Source organism: Trichomycterus rosablanca, chromosome 6, assembly GCF_030014385.1.
Source record: "Trichomycterus rosablanca isolate fTriRos1 chromosome 6, fTriRos1.hap1, whole genome shotgun sequence".
Taxonomy (NCBI): domain Eukaryota; kingdom Metazoa; phylum Chordata; class Actinopteri; order Siluriformes; family Trichomycteridae; genus Trichomycterus; species Trichomycterus rosablanca.
In genome coordinates, this window is record NC_085993.1 from 23986384 (window position 1) to 24003749 (window position 17366).

The following is a 17366-nucleotide window of genomic DNA, read 5'->3' on the forward strand; positions in this document are numbered from 1 at the left end:
TCCAGTGATGTGGAAACACTGGTAAAACCAAAGCAAAATACAGTAGATTGTAATTACATTAATTCATTAATTGTCTGTTTTACCACTGTTTTATCCTATTCAGGGTCGTGGTGGATACAATTCACCAGGCAAAAGGTAGGAAACACACTGGACAGGTTGCCAGTCCATCACAGGGCAAACACACACACACACATTCACATTTAGGTGCAACTTTAGTAGCTCCAATTAACCTGACTACGGGAGAAAATCCAAGCTTCCAAAGGAAACCTACACAGACACGAGGAGAACAGGGCTACCCATTAAGCCAAGCCACTATGCTGCCCATTGTGAGTATACACTCAAATTTAAACAGAACAAATTAAGTGAAAACAGATACTTTTTAATCTCAAAGTGTTTTAATCAGAAGTCATACGTAAAGGATTTGTATGAACAAAAATATTAAGCAACAAACTATCCAAATATTAATTATTGATATTCTCGAAACAATACATTAAATAATTTATTCATTCATTGTCTGTTTTACCACTGCTTTATTTTGAACAGGGTTGCTGTGGGTTCAGTTCATTGGGCGAAAAGCAGAAAACACCTCATGAAGGTCACCAGTCCATCACAAGGCAACAATAAATTATTAAGCTAAAACAACCAAAGGCTATTAAATTTTAACCAGTAAACTGATTGTAATCTTATAATTTCATAATTTCATTATGGTGCCTCTCTTCACATAAACACACAATTAATTAAAGATGTTTACAATCTCATTGTCTTATGTAACACAGAAGTATTTAAGAATCCATTGCTGATAACTTTTTCTATGCTATTCCTATATTTCATGCATACTGTATTTAAAGAAATAGTAAATTTTTGATTACCTTCACATGTCTGACTGATTTGTTGACTCTTATAAAGAGTGCTTTGTGTGCTTTATAGACTGTGTCTTTCATTTCATTTTCATCCTTCATTCTAATCAGAGCTGCAACAGATCCGGTTTCCCTGGAGTCACAGGTCGCAGTGCAGTAGCACACCCCAGACAGGATGCCAATTCATTGTGGGACTTTGGCCACCCCCCATTTGTATACAATTTGAATAAATAATTGTTAAATTATTGTACTGTACATTCAAAAAGTTTCCGCACTTTTTAAAACTCTATTTATTAAAAATTTCTAAAACAAATTACAACACTTTTCTACACAGTCACCTTCCTTTGCGATGCAGTTTTCCCAGCGTCGTACCAAAAAATGTTTTTGGTTGAGCACATAGCCACTGATGCACTGCTGCTTTCACATCATGAAAATCTTCTTCCACTGTAAGCTTCTTTGAGCAATCCAAAAAGGTGGAAATCAGATGGTGCTAAATCCAGACTATAAGCTCTCTCTTCATCTCTCAGACACGACCAATTACCACTACTCCTGCCCTCACTGTTTCCAACAAAAATATAAAAGTGCAGAAACTTTTTGAAGCTCCTTCGTAATTCCATATCTTGACTGTATTTCCTGATCTAAATCTTAATTCTAATAAAAAAAAAACTCTTCAATTGTACCCTGTATTGTTATCTAATTTTACTTTCTTTATTTAAATGCAGGACTTTAAGTTACACTGTACAATTAAGGCCAAACACTGTATGTTTATTTGTAAGAGAATTTTAAAAAGTACTATGGTTAAATATTTCCTATTTATTAGTTTTTGTCTATTAGGCAAATATATTATATTTGGAAGTAGACCATTGTGTTTAAATTGTTGAAGTGCTTTAAATATAACATCAAGTGTAATATTCCAGATATTCACATGGTCATACCAAAAAGACAGAATAAAATAATATAGCTCCAAGTGCACTACCGTGTATGTTAACATATTTCATAAAGCATGTTTTATGCAAGGGGTGACACTAAACCTGGAGGGCCACTGCACTGTAGTTTGGCATTCCCTCTCTCATTTAAAACACCCATTTAAATTAATCAGCTATTTGCCAATAGCTTAATTGGATGTGTCTGAAGGAAACTAAAAACTGTCTTAAAGATGTGGCTCTCTACGTCTGGACGCCCCTTTGGTCAGGAATAGTTTTCACATACATTTCGTGTATTTAAAAAGACAGCTATAATATTTCAGGTTTTCACATGATTGCCATACAAAAAAGACAAAGTAAAATTATATCGCTGCAAGTGCACTACTGTGTATGTTAACGTATTTCATAAAGCAAATGAAAAATGAAAAATAACCTAAATGGCCAAAAATATGTGGACCTGACCATGGTCATGTTGATGGCATTATTACTGAATTGCACTCCACCTTGTAGCTGTAACAGCTTCCACTCTTTTGAGAGGGCATTTGACAATTTTTGGATTTTGTCTGTGAGAATGTGTGCCCATTTTATCAAGAAAGCACTTGTAAGGTCAGTTCATCCTAAGAGTGTTTAGTGTGGTTGCGAGTTGGTTCTTTGTGCAAGCCATTGGCACAAAGTAAAAACCATGTATTTTTTTATGTAAGCTAATGGTTCAATAGCTCAACAGATTAATAGTTAGGAGGGGTATTTGCATACTTTTGGCCATACAGTTTATGTCCAGTACATAGGCATTTTAAGGCATGTTGTAAGCAAGGGGTGACTCAAGTCCTGGAGGGCCACTGCGCTGTAGTTTTAAAGGAAACTGAAAATTGTGTTAAAGACGTGGCTCTCTAAGTCTGAACACCCCTTCAGTCAGGAATAGTTTTCACATACATTTCATGTATTTAACATCATGTACAACATCAAGGTTCATATCAAAGTTGATCATTGTGCTTTTCAATATACAGTGAATTCACAAATACTTTTCTTTCTTTCCAAATGGCTAAACATCATGACTGTATAACAAACATTCATTCACTGTCTGTTTTACCATCGCTTTATCCTATTTAGGGTAGTGGTGTGTCAGATTTACTGGGGGAAGGTAGGAACACCCCAGACAGGGCAAACACACACACACATTTACACATACACAATTAGGGCAATTTTAGTACCCCCAATTAACCTGGCTGCATGTCTTTGCACTTGTGGGAGGAAACTGGATCACCCATACCCCTTTTCCACCAACGCGGATCTGACTCCATTCCGGTTCGCAAACTTGATTTTGAACTTGTTCTGCGTGTTTCCACCAAAAAAAAAAAGAGGTTTCAGACAAAATACTAGCATTCTAATCTGGCACCACAGAATACTTGGTTTTTTAGCGCAAACCGTGACGTCATCTGTGGGCGTGTCACGTTTGCGCTGCACATCTTTTAAAGTTCACCTGATTAAATTTTGAGCCAATTTGCTGCTGATATTCGCTGATATTTTCAAAGCGATGAACTGTGTGATATGACGTGGTAAAAGTGACCCGGACAATACGAAAAACGCTTAACGTTGTACTAAAACAATGACAGATGAATTGGGGCAGTACAGAGCACTTACGGTATAACCAGTAATAACAGAGAGAAATTGAGTGTTTCTGTGTCGTACTTTTAGTACATTAAGCCACGTTACACTTTTTTTAGGTGAAGCTTTTTCAGCTTTCCCGAGAAGTGAATTTAGAACCCCGATCTGCAAAACCACCACACGTGACGTTAATACGGCTAAACACAGATATAAGTGGAGCTTTTAGAGTGGATTTGATGGTTATTTGACACAAATGTTTGTTCATGTCGTGGAACATCAGTGATGTTTTATCGCTCAACCCGAGCGCTGAGCAAATCAGCTATTTGCGCCAAGGGTCGCGGTGACAGCAAAGCGCAAAACGCTTCTCACGTCAATTAACTAAAGAAAACAACAACTGCGACAAACACGTCTACGTCTTCTTATCACTAATAGTTGAGCGATGCTTTTTGCATAAAAACGAACATCTGTAACAACAGCACAAATGCTCTCACACAATCTACATGCTCCACCATCACACTCTTTACTTTCATTGTGAACAGAACCGGTTCAAGAACCAGAGCTCTTTTGGTGGAAAAGCACTACCACAGAAAAACAATGCAGACAAGGGGACAACATGCAACTCCACACAGAAAGGACCCAGACCGCTCCACCAGGGAAATAAACCCAGGACCTTCTTTCTTTGAAATAACAGTGCCACCCACTAAGCCAGTGCGCTGCTATGTATAGCAAACAGCACCGTTATACAGCAATAGGCAAGTTGCAGAAGCTGTTTATTCTCCATTATGTTATAAAGGTTCTAGCATACTTTATTTAGGTTTTTGAGGTTTTAGATAATGGAGTGATAAATGGTGTAACTTGTGTATTTGTACTGTTATCTTATTTTTAAATTCTTTATCTTAATGCTGGACTTGTATTTGTAATTAAAGGGTTACTTGTTTAAAACACTGTACAATTACGGCCAAACTGAGTATGTACATTTGTAAGAGAATTGTACTGTGGTACAATATTTCTTATTTATTGGTGTTTTATACTAGGCAAATATATTATATTTGGAAGTAGATTATTGTGTTTATACTGTGGAATATAATATCAGGTGTAATAGTCCAGGTATTTACATGTTGATCATACCAAAAAGACAGGGTAAAATAATATAGCTCCAAATGCACCACTGTGTATGTTAATATATTTCAGAAAGCAAATTAAGCTAATTAAATCACATAGTTTGAAAGTATGTAGACCTGACCCTGGTCATGATGGACGCTGATAGCATTATTATGGAATTGCCCTCCACCTTGTACTTGTAACGGCCTCCACTCTTGACAGGGCTTTTAACCATTTTTGAATTCTGTCTGTTATAATGTGTGCCCATTTTATAAAAACAGTGCCACTCACTGAGCCAGCGTGCTGCACTGTATAACAAACAGCTCCCTGTTAAACATATACAGCAATAGGCAAGTTGCAGAAGCTGATGTTTATTTTCCATTATATTATAAAGGTTCTTGCATACTTTACTTAAATAAGGAACCATTTGGAATTCAGTTACAAATGTTGTCACTTGTGCTACTAAGTTTGTTGCAGGTGTTTTGTTCACTGTCCATACTCATTTCACATTCCACAAGAGTTTCTCTTCTGTCTGTGGTAGCTAGCTGCCCCATCCTCATGCTTATGGAGCCATACGATTTCATAGGTCTCCTTAGGACTGCAAAACTCCTGCGGTGATAAAGTTCACCTTTGCATACAGAAACCATTAGCAGAATAGACAACAGCATGCCACCAAGAGTAAGCAGTCCAAGTCCCACGATAATGCACTTATCAAGATGAGAGCCAAGCCGTGAATAGTATATCTCAAGTTTTTCCATCTGGCGTGCTGTCACTAGATCTGGATCGACTCGAACTTCTCTTGGTATTGCATAGGCAATGACAACTAAAGCAATTCCGCTTACCAAAAAGACCAAGGCCACAATGAATCCATAATTCACAGAATGCTCTTCACACTCTGGTTCTAGTCCTTCTTCTGAGTGAGAAGAAGAAGCGTCCCCTTGAGAAAACTGAGGACAGGTTTGCTCTCCGTTGTGTACTTTAAAACGTTGATTCACTATCCCAGAACTAATGACACGGACCCGGGCTTCCTCTTCCTCATCCCGGAATGTTGTGTTTTCAATGCCCTGTTCTGCAGGCCTGAGCTCATGGAGCTCCACACCATTTACAAATTCCATCCACACTCAGATTTGGTGCTCATGATGAAGAAAGACAAGATGCACATGTTGTGGCTAAAAAAAAGAAGTGAAGTTATTTACATTACATTAAAAAGAACAGAAATGGCAAGTTTGCAGCATTGGATTGCATGGGAAAATAGCTTTACGATGTTTTTGGAGTAGCAAGCAACACAACATTTTAGTACTGATATTAATTACTCCTTCTGGTACCTTTTTTAAACTATGTTTACATAAAGCAAGATACATGCATTTGTACAGACGAAGACGAAGATGTTTAGCATATGGTTGTAGTTGTTGTTTTTGACCATGAACATGACCTTACCAGACACATATAAAAGACCCATTTTTAATTTCTTGAGTAAACTTACTGATTAAATAGATTACAAACACTCAATAGCACTTATTGAGTTATTGACTTGGTTATATGCAAAACTATGTATTTATACCCATCTTTACAGTAGTATATTAAATTCCACAACATATATAATCTATTCATTCCTAAAATATAATTTCTCACCTCACTGCCTTCATAAAATTTGTGCTTGATAACAAATAAGTCCCCTAGCCTTGAATATGTACACAAATCTTATAGGCAGTTATTAAATGTTGTTTAGGAAACCTGATCTTGATTCATAAGTGCTATCTATTTAGGCTGATATTAAACATTCATTTTGTCTACAAAATTATTAAGACAAAACAGTTTCCCAACAATTGTGTTGTGTCAAACCTTGTCTTGGGATCACTAAACGCCTTAAATATTATTTCCTTACCCTGATCTACTGTATGTCTTGCAACAATTTGATTGCAGAAATCCACACATCCACTTCCAGGCAATGCAATGCAAAATAATTCAAATTGCAACAGGTAGACTTAAAAAAGTCTAAAAGTTCCTCTTAAGTATAATTTAGTATAAAAGTATAAAAAAGCAAACAGGTTGCACCTGACCACAGTTTGGAGTGCTACATCAAAGGCTCTGAAGAATTTTGTGTATACAAGAGTTCAGCTTTTGATTTTAAACTTATTGTCAACTCACTACCTTATAAGCTCAGTCGCTTCACTGGGTGATTAAGTAAATCACAATAAAATGTGCAAAAAGTTAGATGGTCTGAATACTTTCTGAATACACTGTATTTCAATTGCAGGTTCACTATATTTTAATCTCTAAAGTAACATACACATTTTAGCTTAATAGCCAGGGTCTTACATACTTTATATGTAATATGTAATATTTTCTACCTGTACACTTTTGTCACCTTTTAAAAATGAACTCGGTTTTATTTCTGATTGAAGCAAAAATCACAGTTAATGTAGCTTAAACTTGATTAACCTGAGATGATGAGATAAATTAGAGAAAACAATGTGTAGATTTGTGTCGGATTTTTTAAGAAGTAGACTCTGTTAACTGAAGAAGTCTAGAGAGAAATATCTGTAGATCAGTATCACCGAAAAAGACATGACCTTGTTTTGAGCTCCAATTTCACCTGCCCTACAGCGCATTATGCATATTTCCTCTATAATGACAAAACGCACTATTACAATATTCGTTTAATTCACGAAAAAAACAGTAAAAATGTTTACACAGATAAGATTTTAAAGCTTACTGTTAATAGTGTATATAAACCCACCTTCAGGCATTGATGATGATCGCCATTCATAAAGCATTGTTCAAGGATATTGCGTGTTTCAAGGAAGACTCAGTAAAAGATCTAACCATACGCCAACCAACAACATTTGCTTATCAATAATTTAACGAGATTTGGTGTGTTTATTTAGATTCACACATGCCACCAGCCATTGTACTACGGGTTTTAATTCTACCAGCCTGTCAGCGGCTGCTTAAGGACGCGTTACGCCCTTCGGCCAAGCATCAACCAAGTGCGCTTTAATAAAGGGGGGACCGTAGTCTGATGTTATCGATGCTTTACATCATAGCACTGCAATTTGTTTTAAATAGTCTGTTTATTAAAGAAACATACATCACTGTTGTTTAGTCTCAACCTGACACAGAAATGCTTTACGAATTAATACACTATTTATTTGATGTGCCTCCCTTGGTTTTCGCTACTTTAGATTTTTCTTACCCAGTAAGTACACATAACCAAAACATAGTCAATCAGTGATATATCCAATTATATTTAAGAATACAACATTAGAATGTGTGTACAGTGGACCCTTGACTTACGAATTTAATTGGTTCTGAAGGGCTGTTCTTAAGTCAAAATGTTCGTTAGTTAAACCTATTTTTCCCATAAGAAATCATGTAAATAGAATTAATCCGTGCCAGACCTCCCAAACCCCCCCTTATCTAACCTTTCTAATGTCTTAAATGGTCTTTTTTGTTATAAACAAGTATGTTTTTCCTTAAATTTTAAATTATAGAATAGACATTCCTGTAATGAACAATAATAAACAACAATACACAGTAGTACTGTACATAAAACACATACATCACATTTCAGTACAGTACGTGTGCTGTATTATACATCATAATAAATGTCCTTTTTATATCAAATGTATCTAACAGAAACAATAATAACTCTCATATTTCTCTATTATTTCCTTCTTTATTTCAATAGTGTTGTATTTTGTAGGTGTAATTGCACGAAAGAAAGAATACTTTACTGAGCTGAATTCCTTCTTCTCTCTCACTCACTGTCCCCTCTGTCTGATACACAGTGACAGCTACTGGCAGGAGTATGCAACAAATAGCAATTTTTTTTACTGTGCTTCCACTGCTCTTTCTTTGGGGACATTTTAATATTGAATTTTACACCGCCCGCTGTCTGAATGTTGCTCACTGTATATATATATAGAGAGAGAGAGACAGTTGGAGTCAACTTGTTCATGACGTCACGTGTTTCGCGAATTTCTGTTTGTAATCCAAAATTTGTTTGTACGTTAAGTTGAAAAAAATCGTTCGTAACCCGAAATGTTCATATGGTAAACCGTTCATAACTCTAGGGTCTACTGTATTTGTGTATTTAACTATTTAAAAAATTAACACAAATTAACGTGATTTTGTAAAGAAACCAGTCGGTTACCTGTTCTGAGCAACCCTATATTTGTAAAAAAAAAAAAAAAACTGCACACAATAAAATAATAATAATAACAATAATTAATAAACCTGTATGCTTGGGACCGACACTAAGAGCGCATTGAAAAGGGCACCTCTCAATGGCTAGGGTGTTCGGCCATCCATCACTCAGAACAATCATGTCTGTGTAGATGCCCGACCAGCCCATAGCACCATGAGATTCAAACCTACAGTAGATCTCACTGTAGTGGGCTATGTAACCAATTCATGCCAATTTTGGATTATTGGTGTTTTTCCTGTGTAGCAGCCTTTAAGTCCATATCAGTATAAAGCATGTTTACCTCTTACAATAGTAACTTTATTTCAGTAGCTCCCTATTCACAGCATCTCTCCTATTATGGTGGTTCTACCATTTAGACCAATTTCAGTTTGGGTTTTCTTTCCAACCTATGCAAGAAACCACTGTTTTATGTACAATTCATTGGGTGTGTAGTAACCCTGATTAACCCTTTACAGGTGCAGGTCAACTGGAAGGGTGCCCTTTCCAGTAGAGAAAGTGGAATGCAGTGCTGTATAGGATACTTCTACAAAAAACTCATAACGTGCCTTCTTAGTTACCCTTAGTGGGAAAACATGATGGAGTGCACTTGCAATGTATAGAGAAAACACTGAAAAAAGTTAGATGCTTCCTGTGGCTGCACGTATTCAGTTTAAAACACTGATGCTCGCCTACAAAGCCAAAAATGAACCAGCCCCAAGTTACCTTCAACGTCTAATAAAACCCCGCTCTGTACCACGCAACCTTCGAGCCACTATTCTCGCTAGACTTAATCCCCTGCCAAGAACTCAAGGAAGACAAGCATCAAGGCTCTTCTCTGTACTTGCACCCAAGTGGTGGAACGAGCTTCCATTGTCTGTCCGAACATCTGAGTTTCTTGCTGTCTGACAATTAAAAACCCAGTTCTTTACTAAGCCCTTAAGCTTACATACTTACTAATGCTTTTATTTATTTATTTAAAAAAACTTTTTTCAGCAGATTTGTATTGTTGGGCTGTTGTCTACTTAAGGTAATGTTCACTATGGAAGCACTTTTGTAAGTCGCTCTGTCTGCTAAATGCAGAAAATGTAAATGTAGATGCAGTGCCTTACAGTCTCCCTTACAATGTGCCCCCTAGGGCAGACTTTTCCAAAGTGGAATAAAGAGGACGTATGGTCACCCTGTGTAATTGTATTTATTTTGCCTGATTCTAATGTAAATGTATGTAAATTCTTTTGTTTACATACCCTATTTAGGAAAATCAACATTTTTGTCGATTCAAACACCCACCCAAAGATGTAATGCCCTATTTTTAAATATATACATAAAAAAAAAAAATTATATACAGTGTATCACAAAAGTGAGTACACCCCTCACATTTCTGCAGATATTTAAGTATATCTTTTCATGGGACAACACTGACAAAATGACACTTTGACACAATGAAAAGTAGTCTGTGTGCAGCTTATATAACAGTGTAAATTTATTCTTCCCTCAAAATAACTCAATATACAGCCATTAATGTCTAAACCACCGGCAACAAAAGTGAGTACACCCCTTAGTGAAAGTTCCTGAAGTGTCAATATTTTGTGTGGCCACCATTATTTCCCAGAACTGCCTTAACTCTCCTGGGCATGGAGTTTACCAGAGCTTCACAGGTTGCCACTGGAATGCTTTTCCACTCCTCCATGACGACATCACGGAGCTGGCGGATATTCGAGACTTTGCGCTCCTCCACCTTCCGCTTGAGGATGCCCCAAAGATGTTCTATTGGGTTTAGGTCTGGAGACATGCTTGGCCAGTCCATCACCTTTACCCTCAGCTTCTTCAATAAAGCAGTGGTCGTCTTAGAGGTGTGTTTGGGGTCATTATCATGCTGGAACACTGCCCTGCGACCCAGTTTCCGGAGGGAGGGGATCATGCTCTGCTTCAGTATTTCACAGTACATATTGGAGTTCATGTGTCCCTCAATGAAATGTAACTCCCCAACACCTGCTGCACTCATGCAGCCCCAGACCATGGCATTCCCACCACCATGCTTGACTGTAGGCATGACACACTTATCTTTGTACTTCTCACTTGATTGCCGCCACACATGCTTGAGACCATCTGAACCAAACAAATTAATCTTGGTCTCATCAGACCATAGGACATGGTTCCAGTAATCCATGTCCTTTGTTGACATGTCTTCAGCAAACTGTTTGCGGGCTTTCTTGTGTAGAGACTTCAGAAGAGGCTTCATTCTGGGGTGACAGCCATGCAGACCAATTTGATGTAGTGTGCGGCGTATGGTCTGAGCACTGACAGGCTGACCCCCCACCTTTTCAATCTCTGCAGCAATGCTGACAGCACTCCTGCGCCTATCTTTCAAAGACAGCAGTTGGATGTGACGCTGAGCACGTGCACTCAGCTTCTTTGGACGACCAATGCGAGGTCTGTTCTGAGTGGACCCTGCTCTTTTAAAACGCTGGATGATCTTGGCCACTGTGCTGCAGCTCAGTTTCAGGGTGTTGGCAATCTTCTTGTAGCCTTGGCCATCTTCATGTAGCGCAACAATTCGTCTTTTAAGATCCTCAGAGAGTTCTTTGCCATGAGGTGCCATGTTGGAACTTTCAGTGACCAGTACGAGAGAGTGTGAGAGCTGTACTACTAAATTGAACACAACTGCTCCCTATGCACACCTGAGACCTAGTAACACTAACAAATCACATGACATTTTGGAGGGAAAATGACAAGCAGTGCTCAATTTGGACATTTAGGGGTGTAGTCTCTTAGGGGTGTACTCACTTTTGTTGCCGGTGGTTTAGACATTAATGGCTGTATATTGAGTTATTTTGAGGGAAGAATAAATTTACACTGTTATATAAGCTGCACACAGACTACTTTTCATTGTGTCAAAGTGTCATTTTGTCAGTGTTGTCCCATGAAAAGATATACTTAAATATCTGCAGAAATGTGAGGGGTGTACTCACTTTTGTGATACACTGTATATATAATGATCAGCCATAACATTAAAACCACCTCCTTGTTTCTACACTCACTGTCCATTTTATAAGCTCCACTACAATTACTGACTGTAGTCCATCTGTTTCCTTACATATCTTTTTAGCCTGTTTTCACCCTGTTCTTCAATGGTCAGGACCCCCACATGACCACCACAGAGCAGGTATCATTTAGGTGGTGGATCATTCTCAGCACTGCAGTGACACTGACATGGTGGTGGTGTGTTAGTGTGTGTTGTGCTGGTATGAGTGGATCAGACACAGCAGCGCTGCTGGAGTTTTTTTTAATACCGTGTCCACTCACTGTCCACTCTATTAGACACTCATACCTAGTTGGTCCACCTTGTAGACGTAAAAGTCAGAGACAATTGCTCATCTATTGCTGCTGTTTGAGTTGGTCATCTTCTAGACCTTTAGCAGTGATCACAGGACGCTACCCATGGGGCGCTGTTGGCTGGATATATTTTTGGTTGGTGGACTATTCTCAGTCCAGCAGTGACAGTGAGGTGTTTAAAAACTCCATCAGTGCTGCTGTGTCTTATCCACTCATACCAGCACAACACACACTAACACACCACCACCATGTCAGTGTCACTGCAGTGCTGAGAATGACCCACCACCCAAATAATGTCTGCTCTGTGGGGGTCCTGACCATTGAGGAACAGCATGAAATGGGGCTAACAAAGCATGCAGAGAAACAGATGGACTACAGGACAGTGAGTGTAGAAACAAGGAGGTGGTTTTACTGTTATGAATGATCAGTATATATATATATATGTGTGTGTGTGTGTGTGTGTGTGTGTGTGTGTGTGTGTGTGTGTGTGTGTGTGTGTGTGTGTGTGTGTTCATGTAGTGTAACTTTACATGTATGACTTTAACATATTTAGGTTTAGACACAAAATCAAAACTGTTGTACAGCAACCCTTACAGTAATGTAAAACATGACGGAAAGCCTTGAATTGTAATCAGGCACTTTGCAGGACACCGAACTTTTCTGGTCCTTGACTGTTGGCTAAGCGTACATTTTTCAGCAGTCGGTGTGTGATGTGTTAGCTGCAGTGTGAAGAATGACAGGTCTGCTGTTTATGTTTCATTTCACTCTAACAGCGATTCAGTTTTGTACATTTTATGTTGTTGTTGAAACGCAGTTTACATGCTGTGTAAATAGCTAACCCGTGCTAGTGCTGTAGTTTCTTTCGCTCTACGTTATTAGGTAACTAATGCTGCTAGCTAACAGTTGGACATATTAAGACTTTCACTCTTATTAAACTGATCAGCACAGCCAAAACACACAGACCTTTCATATAGTTCTTTCTTAAATTGATTGATGTATTTTAGTTTAGTTTCAGCTAGCCAACATTGGCCTGATTAACTTTTTTACACTGATAAAAATTCACTGTGTATCTCCTTTACTTACATATTACTATTATTATATTACTATTAACTTGTATTTAATAAGCCTGATAGGAGTTAACAGACTGACCTCTAACACGTTGCTTTTAATAGATAAACTGTTTTGCTAAATGACATGAAGAGGAACCTCAACCATATAGTAGCTAAATAACTAGCACGTTAGCCTCCTAATTGCCAGGCCAGACGCTAAATATAGCACGACATAGCACACTTTCTTAAAATACACTGTGTAGTATTCACACTGCAGGTCTGATCACCACGACTAAAATAACTAGGACTGTCTCCTGGGGGCGAGAGAATTGTCACGGTGTTCCGCACATCACGTAAAGTACCAGAGGTTTAATCAGTCAAGATATTGTGGAAAAAAAATTAAACACACGTATTATATTAATTTTATGTCATTGAAATAATATTTAAATATTTTTTCGAATTTATTCTTGTGTGAAGGAGGACTTAAGTGACCCCTTTCTCCCCCAAACAGTTTATTGCAGCATTAAGAACAGAACACGATTAGAACATGAATGATTACAGGATTTGCTACAGGCAAGATACAGGCATTGCTTTACATTTTTTTCCTGTTTTAGATAGTTAGTATTACTTTCACAATTGTCAACTCTGTGATATTTTGGATGCAAACCATCTCATAGACTTGGCTTGTAATTTATCACACTAGGGCTTTGCTTCAAATATAAAACATTTTATCACTGTATCCATTATTGCGACCTAATTTTACAGGAATATCTTTCATATGTGCTAATGTACATTAATTTCATTTTACTACTGTTAAATTTACCTGAATTAATTTCTGAAAATGTTGATGTTATATACAGTATTTTTTCTACCAGTCATTTTTAAGAACAAGACTTTACTGTTGTACTGTTGTATAGTATTACTTATCATCCTTTAGCTAAAACAAAGAGTTTACACTGATCAGCCATGACATCAATACCACCTCCTTGTTTCTACACACACTGTCCATTTTATCAGCTTCACTTACCTTATAGAAGCACTTTGTAGTTCTACAATTACTGTTAATCATCTGTTTCTCTGCATGCTTAGTTAGCCCCATTTCATGCTCTTCTTCAATGGTCAGGACTCTCCCAGGACCACTACAGAGTAGGTATTATTTGGGTGGTGGATCATTCTCAGCACTGAAGTGACACTGACATGGTGGTGGTGTGTTAGTGTGTGTTGTGCTGGTATGAGTGGATCAGACACAGCAGCACTGATTGAGTTTTTAAACACCTCACTGTCCCTGCTGGACTGAGAATAGTCCACCAACCAAAAATATATCCAGCCAACAGCGCCCCATGGGCAGCGTCCTGTGACCACTGATGAGAGTCTAGAAAATGACTAACCAAAACGCCAGCAATAGATGATGAGTGTCTAATAGAGTGGACAGTGAGTGGACACGGTGTTTAAAAACTCCGGCAGCGCTGCTGTGTCTGATCCACTCATACCAGCACAACACACACTAACACACTTACTCTGTGGTGGCCTTGTGGGGGTCCTGACCATTGAAGAACAGAGTGAAAGCAAGCTAAAAAAGTATGTAGAGAAATGGATGGACTACAGTCAGTAATTGTAGAACTACAAAGTGCTTCTATATGGTAAGTGGAGCTGATAAAATGGACAGTGAGTGTAGAAACAAGGAGGTGGTTTTAATGTTATGGCTGATCAGTGTATTTTGTATTACAAAAAAAGTGTTCATTTCCCACTTTTATTTGGAATATGTAATATGTATGTCTTGCATGGAAAACAATCAAGCTTAGTTCATTTTTTTTTTATTTTTTTATCAAAGGCGTATTCTTATGATGTAAGGATAAAAAACTACCTCTACTGTAAAGAAAATGCAGAAGTGTGCTTTTTCAGTTTTCTTTTTTTGTCTTTTGTAACTTTTTTTATTAGTAGTATTTCCTGTTTTTCACAAAATGCCTACTCATTGTAGGTTTTCATACCCAGCAGGCATCAGCTTTATCTAATACCACTTGTATCAAAAGAAGTTTGACCTAACAATGGTCAGTGGAAAACAGAATTATCACCCAAATGAGGCCTGAACTCAGCATCACACCAAAAATCTAAAGTAAAAAAATTAAATCACAGGCTGATCCAGTTTGCTTGAATTTTATAACAGCAATTCAGAATATGACTCAGTAGTTTTCAGGACCTCCACATGCCTGCATGCACTCCTGACAACATCTTGGCATGCTCCTAATGAGATGGCGGAACTTCCCAGAGGTTCTCAATTGGATTCAGGTCCAGGAAATGTTTTGACCTGTCAGTTGCTCTGAGGTTTTATTTCGGTACCTAACAGCAGTCAAGGTACATCTGGCTATCACGTCACCTTGGGCCCTCACGTCCTCATGGAGTCTCATTTTTAGGGCTCTGTCAGAGCTCTTTCTGTTCCTCCTTACACAAAGTTGGTGCTTTTTACAGCCCTGTTCAGCTCTCTTTGTGTAATGGCTTGTGTAATCTGTGTTTCAGTACATCTTCTTGTGATGGCATGTATGGATGTGTTATCCTGGAGGAGCTGGACTAACTGTGCAACCTGAATGGGCTGCAACTGCCGCATAATGCTAACAGTAGTGACAAGGATACTAGAAAAATTGCCAAATTAGAGAAGAATTAGTCAGGATGGATAAGCAGAGAGTGATTGTATGTGGTCACCACCTGCAAAACAGTTTCCTTTTTTGTATCTTGCTGTTGCCTCTTCAGTGCATCTTTTGTGACTTTCCTTTGCAGCAAAGCAGGTAAAAATTAATCACAAACGCTTAACATCAATCCTAATTGGACTGATTGATGTTCCAGAAATTTTATCAACTTGGTGCTATAGTGTTATGATTAAGTGTTCCATATATTTTTGAGCATTGTAGTTTAAACTCCACTACATATTACTGTGTGACACAAGAAAATATTACATTTCAAATCATTAATAGTTCATGATTTAAAGTAATAAATAATATATATGGTCATTCAAGTATAGTCTAATTTCTAGATATTTTATAGCTGATTATGCAAGAACAGGGCTAATGTAATTTGTGTTCTTCTCTTCAAGGTCTAACATGATACCTGGACAATACAGCTGAGCTCGGATGGTTTTTGCACATTTGGCAAAAGAAACATCTGCCCATAAGCAAGGGTGTTTGAATTGAATTTTCACCACCTGCAGCATCTACAAGAGACAATGTACTGCCTCCAGTGGTTACTTCCTGTCTTGCTGATTCCCAAGCCGCTAAACCCAGCTCTGTGGTTTAACCATTCAATGTTTATGGCCTTCTACCTGCTCAGCTTCCTGCTGGAAAGAAAGCCGTGCACCATTTGTGCCTTAGTGTTCCTTGCAGCGTTGTTCCTTATCTGCTACAGCTGCTGGGGAAACTGTTTTCTCTACCACTGCCATGACTCTACACTGCCAGACTCAGCACACGATCCGCACATTGTGGGCACCTAGACTGCAGATTCTCCAGAAATCCTTCTTAGATCCTGGACAATCTCAGACTGCGAATATTTGAAACCTAGAACAAAAATGCTGAGAAATGTACCCAAGATCAGAACCTCACAGCAGTCATACTGTAAATTATTAAAAAATTTACCCCTTGGAGGTGATGTATTCTTAATTCTGCAAGGCAAAGGGTTTTGGTTATTGGACACATAAGGGGCTTTTGGGGTTTTCTCTGTTGCAATCCTTCTGCACAGCCTTCTTTTAATTTGTGGATGATGCTAAAGGATTCAGATGGTTGAAGTTAGTGTGTTTGAGTTTGTACAATATTACTTTGTTTCTGTCTGTCATGGGCTGAATGTTCTAAAAGAGCTTGCTAGAGGTCAAGAGTATTAAAATTGAGCTGTATATGCAGCTCAGTCAAGCTCAGTTTGTTTAAATGTTGTTTCAGCTTTTAATTCAATAAAGTTCATAATGAGTCAATTGCACAGGGATATGATTTGTAATATCTGCACATTTCGTTTTTATAAGGCTTGATAATAATGCTAAAATTGGTAGTACTCTATAAATAGAAACATGAGTTTAGCTATAAATAGGAATTGGCTGTGTTTCCTTAAAGATCTTAAAACTAATATGCATTAGGGCTGTGGTTTAAAAATGAAATGTTCTAATAAACTCTGATTTTTAAAAGTTGTAAAATTGGGTGTGTTTCTAAACATAAATAGAAATTAGATTAAGTCATATTAAATAGGGAAGTGTTTTTAGCCTCAATTACAAACCTGAATTTCGGGCAAGTTGGGACATTTGTACATTTTCTTAAACATATTTTACTGACAAATTACAAAG

At 37.9% G+C, this 17366-nt stretch overlaps 2 protein-coding genes across 3 annotated transcripts; one reads left to right on the forward strand and one right to left on the reverse strand.

Moving 5' to 3' along the window:
- Positions 1 to 4853: 4853 nt before the first annotated feature.
- On the reverse strand, positions 4854 to 5598 carry tmem74b (transmembrane protein 74B). The gene has a single exon (XM_062996745.1). The coding sequence runs from the start codon at positions 5596 to 5598 to the stop codon at positions 4918 to 4920; it is 681 nt and encodes a 226-aa protein (XP_062852815.1). The 3' UTR covers positions 4854 to 4917.
- Positions 5599 to 12602: 7004 nt separating this feature from the next.
- On the forward strand, positions 12603 to 17006 carry blcap (bladder cancer associated protein). 2 transcript variants are annotated; one of them, XM_062996746.1, is made up of 2 exons: positions 12603 to 12745; positions 16140 to 17006. In XM_062996746.1, the coding sequence occupies exon 2, from the start codon at positions 16269 to 16271 to the stop codon at positions 16530 to 16532; it is 264 nt and encodes an 87-aa protein (XP_062852816.1). In that variant the 5' UTR covers positions 12603 to 12745; positions 16140 to 16268; the 3' UTR covers positions 16533 to 17006. The 2 variants fall into 2 exon arrangements, with proteins under 2 accessions (XP_062852816.1, XP_062852817.1); XM_062996747.1 differs by lacking the exon at positions 12603 to 12745 and adding an exon at positions 15601 to 15834.
- Positions 17007 to 17366: the final 360 nt, after the last annotated feature.